The following is a 5049-nucleotide window of genomic DNA, read 5'->3' on the forward strand; positions in this document are numbered from 1 at the left end:
TGATGCAGTGATTGATGGGGCAAAGGGAGAAGTTAATAGAGTTGTGGCTAGCAAAGAGTTAGTTGCTCATGATCAGTCACCAGGTGGTACATCTCACGAGCCTGAGCAAGAGGACCAGGTGCAGCAGTCCTCTGATACTATAGCAGCACAGCATGAGAGGAAAACGGAGGAGGAATGTGGGGCGGTGGCTGTCGAAGGTATCGAGGTGGTACTTGGACATGAGAAAGGAGAGGAAGGTTCTGAGATTGCAGGGAGTGCGCTGCCCGCGAGGGTGGTCGTGTGTTCTGCTGAGGGACATATTGATGACATACAGGATTCTCAAAGGAGGGTAGGTACCCTCTCCCCTAGGGGCAAGGACCTTGTCCGACAGGAGAAGTCATCACTACAGACCGGGCATTTGGAGACGGTGTCACGTGGTCTCCGAGCTGGTCTCCCGTCAGATAGAACACTACGCTCCATGGTTAGTTCTTCATCAAATTCTTTTTCTGTCCTTTCTGATGATTAAGTTTCTTTTTTGGAATATAAGAGGGGTAGCTCGTGCTCCTAATTTAAGACGATTAAGGAAACTTATTAAAATGTATGATCTTCAATTGGTGGTTGTTGTTGAACCTAAATTGAGGGTGGAGTCAATCACTAATATTAGAATTAAATTGGGGATGGATTGTTGCTTGTTCAATCTTTGGGGTTCTGTTTGGATTTTCTACCGGTCGTTGTTTACGTGTCAGATTACAGGGGAGTCTCCCCAACATCTAACTATTAGAGTTAAATCTCATTTTTTTCAAGACTTCATTACTTTATCTTGTATACATGCGAAGTGTACGGAGCAGGAAAGAGAAAACTTGTGGAATGCACTTTTGGGGGATAAACCCGACTTCAACCCTTGGTTTTTGATAGGAGATTTCAATGTGGTCATAAATACCGAGGAGAAGAGGGGTGGATTGCCATTTAGACCGTCGGAGGGATCAGAATTTTTGAATTTCATGACGATGGCCGGTGTCTGTGATGCGGGATTCTCTGGTTCAAGATATACCTGGTGTAATAACCGTTCGGGAACGGCGCGGATATGGAAACGTCTGGACCGCTTACTTCTATGCGGGCGTGCTTTAGAGCTTCCATACCAAATCATGGTGCAACATTTAGGACGTGACCCGTCGGATCATGCTCCATTATTGTTGTCGGTGGATACGAAACTAGATAACAAACCCAAGCCGTTCCGTTTCTTAAACATCTGGACTACTCATCCTGGTTTACTGGGGGTTATCAAGGATTGTTGGGCTCAACCAGTCAATGGTTCTCCTTTGCAAGTATTGGCCTTGAAGTTGAGGAATGTTAAAAATGCCCTCAAGCAATGGTCTAGAACGACATTTGGGGATATTTTTCAGGGAGCACGTGATGCCGAACGTATGGTAACAGAGGCTGAAACAGCATACGACCTGGATCCTACTGAGCAACGGCGGAGCGAGTTACATCATGCTCGGGCTCGGTTACGCAGAGCGCTTATAGTTGAGGAGGGTTTTTGGAAACAAAAGGCGCGGGTAAGGTGGCTCTCGGACGGAGATAGGAACACCAAATATTTTCATTCCTTGGTCACGGAAAGGAGGCATAGGGCAGTAATTCATCGGATCAAAGATACCGCTGGAGAGTGGATCGATGAGGAATGCCAGATTGGGGAAGCAGCAGTGGGTTTCTTTAAGGAGCTTTTCACAGCAGAGGGGGGCCTTCCTTGCCTTACTGGTCTGCAGATCATACCGAAATTGATAACGGACCAAGAAAACTCACGGTTAACGGACATTCCATCTCTTACAGAAGTTAAAGACATAGTCTTTGCTATGGACGGAGAGAGCACAGCAGGGCCGGACGGGTTTACAGGGAAATTCTTTACCTTTGCTTGGGAGGTAGTGGCTTTGGATATATACCGTGCGGTTATCAGCTTTTTCTGCGGCGCTGAACTACCTAGGAGTATCACGGCTACTTCAATTGTGTTGTTACCCAAAGTGGAGAACCCCCAAGATTTCAAGCAATTTCGGCCAATCAGTCTATGTAACTTCACTAACAAAATCATTTCCAAACTATTATCGACAAGATTGGCGATAATATTACCCCGGATTATATCTCCACAGCAAAGTGGGTTTGTCCAAGGGAGGCAGATTACAGATAATTTCTTGTTAGCCCAAGAGTTAGTAGCGGATATTAAAAAATCAAATCGGGGTGGCAACGTGGTCATCAAGTTAGATATGATGAAGGCTTATGATAGAGTCTCATGGCCCTTTCTACTACAGGTGTTACGGTATTTCGGGTTCAGTGAAACTTGGATAGACATGATATGGCGCTTAATATCGAATATTTGGTTTTCGGTGCTTGTAAATGGCGGTTCACACGGCTTTTTCAAATCTTCACGGGGTTTACGGCAAGGAGATCCCATTTCACCAGCCTTATTCGTTATTGGAGCTGAGTTGTTGTCTCGAGCCCTCAACAAGCTACCCACACAGAGAGGATTTACTCCGTTTAAAGTGCCTCCTCATTGTCCTATAATTACGCATTTGGCATTCGCCGATGACGTGATTATCTTTTCTAGTGGCAGCAGGTCATCCCTACATTTGATTAAACGAGTTCTGGAAGATTATAGTGAGGTATCAGGTCAGCGGCTCAACCCTCAGAAGAGTTGTTTCCTTACTCATCCACGCTCACCAGCTCAGAGGACAGCGGTTGTTAACCAGGTATTGGGATATAATAGAAGAGTATTTCCGATACGGTACCTTGGTTGTCCCTTATATGACGGAAGGAGTAAGACGATTTACTATACGGATACATATAATGCGGTGGCGAATCGCATTTTGTCTTGGAAGAACCAGATTTTATCGTCAGGGGGCAAGGTGGTATTGATTCAGAGCGTGTTAGCCTCTATGCCAATTCATTTGCTGGCAGCCGCGTCCCCTCCAAAAGGGATGTTGATGGCCCTAGAGAAATTGTTTGCCAAGTTCTTGTGGGGATCCTTGAATTTGGGGAACAAGTACCATTGGATCAGTTGGGCAGATCTGTGTCGGCCGAAGGATGAAGGGGGTGTAGGCCTGCGGGGGTTGATGCAGGTCTACGACTCATTTTCCATTAAACTCTGGTGGAAATTCCGGCAACAGCAATCATTATGGGCAAAGTTTATGCTCCAAAAGTATTGTGCAGGGCAGCACCCTTGTCTTGCTGATATTGGTCATCGGGGATCCCAGGCTTGGAGGAGGATGGTCACAATGCAGCGTTTTGGGGAGGAGAATATTACTTGGATAGTTCGTGAGGGTGCTTTGGATTTTTGGCATGACAATTGGATGGGGTCAGGAGCGCTTTGCAACAAGGTGGATGTCTTCCATGATCATTCCGTGGTTGATTTTGTAGATCGACGGGTCTGGAATGTGGGCATGCTCCATCAATTCTTAGATGGAGAACTGGTTAGGCAGGTTCTGGAGCTTGATCCTCCTTCAGGTAGGGGCAATGACAGAATGGTGTGGACATTGACGAACTCGGGTGTTTTTTCCACTGCATCGGCTTACTCATTGATCAGTCATTCCAATGACACCTCTTGGCTTTTTGCCCGTATATGGCAGCAAGGCCTTCCAGTCAAGATCTCTTTTTTTATGTTACGACTACTACAGGGGAGGCTCCCTCTTATGGATCGACTAAAGAGGTTTGGGGTCTATGGCCCATCTAAATGCTTCTGTTGTCAGAACCCTCAGGAAGAGGCCTTGAATCATGTATTTTGCTCAGGAGAAGGGGCACGATCGGTCTGGCGTCAATTCGAGAGTACTGCTGGTGAATTTAGTGGGGTGCATACAACACGTCACATGGTGTGGTCTTGTTGGGTAAGGAGGGGAACTAATGACCGTGTAAAATTTTTACAAAATATACTTCCTTCGGTAGTATGCTGGGTTTTGTGGAAAATAAGGAATGAAGGGGTGTTTGAAGATCGGAAGATGAGGATAAGGGATACGGTGACTCGGATTGTTCAGCTTCTTCATGATTTTCTTCAATCACGGTTCCCGGGGGTGCAGTGTTCTGCTCCTACATGGGAAGGGTTACTTCTCGAGTTGGGTAGTCATCAAAGGCGGATGATTATTAAGCCAGTTTATTGGGTAACTCCGTGTGGAGGTTATAAGTTGAACTCAGATGGATGCTCTCGGGGAAACCCAGGAAGGAGTGGGGGGGGTGGACTTGTGCGAGACAGTCGAGGAAATTTTGTATTTGGATACGCGGAGCCCTTCGGAGTGATAACTAGCATGCAAGCAGAACTTCGAGCGTTGTTATGGGGAGTTAGACATTGTGTGATTCGAGGGTACTTGGAGTTACACTTAGAGGCAGATTCTCTCACCCTGGTTCAGATTGTTCAAGGGACTAGTGCGTGTCCTTGGCGTCTACAGAGAGATCTGGATGAGTTGATGATATTCAAGCAGTCTTTCCAATCCATCACACACTGCTACAGAGAAGCAAACACACCGGCAGATCATCTGGCAAATTTTGGTGCTGATGCTTGCGCAGGTCATGTGTTTAATACATTTTCAGATTTACCACTATTGGTCAGGGGGGCTATTAGATTAGATCGATTGGGACTTCCTACGTTTCGTACACGGTGTCTGGCATGAATGGGAATAAGAAGCAAAAAAGACCAATGCAGGTGAAAGTGACAAGATTAACCGCTGAGCTTCAAGGATCAACATTCAGATTCACTGGAAGACATCCTAATATGGACAACGGAAGATTTAATCTTAGTATCAGATTTTCAGTGCTTAATCCTTCGCTATATTGTATATTTATTGTCAAATTGTGGTTTGATGGCAGGGAGTTTCGTCCTTTTATAAGGGGAAATTCTGCCGAAATTTTTATAAAATAATAAAATTTTATGAAAAAAAAAAAAAAAAAATAAAAACTTAAATTTTGAATTATTAACAAAAATAAATCATTTAATACTTGCCCAAATTAAATGTTAAACATGACATTTAAATTATGGAAAAGAAGTTGGCAAAAAAGAAGAAGGGAATGATTCTTGTTAACAAAAATAAAATATTT

The 5049-nt window shown here is 44.7% G+C and overlaps 1 protein-coding gene across 1 annotated transcript; it reads left to right on the top strand.

Annotated features, from left to right (window-relative positions):
- The first annotated feature begins 575 nt into the window (after positions 1–575).
- Positions 576–4625, top strand: LOC113782178. The gene has a single exon (XM_027328087.1). The coding sequence runs from the start codon at positions 576–578 to the stop codon at positions 4623–4625; it is 4050 nt and encodes a 1349-aa protein (XP_027183888.1).
- Positions 4626–5049: the final 424 nt, after the last annotated feature.

Source organism: Coffea eugenioides, chromosome 9, assembly GCF_003713205.1.
Source record: "Coffea eugenioides isolate CCC68of chromosome 9, Ceug_1.0, whole genome shotgun sequence".
NCBI lineage: Eukaryota > Viridiplantae > Streptophyta > Magnoliopsida > Gentianales > Rubiaceae > Coffea > Coffea eugenioides.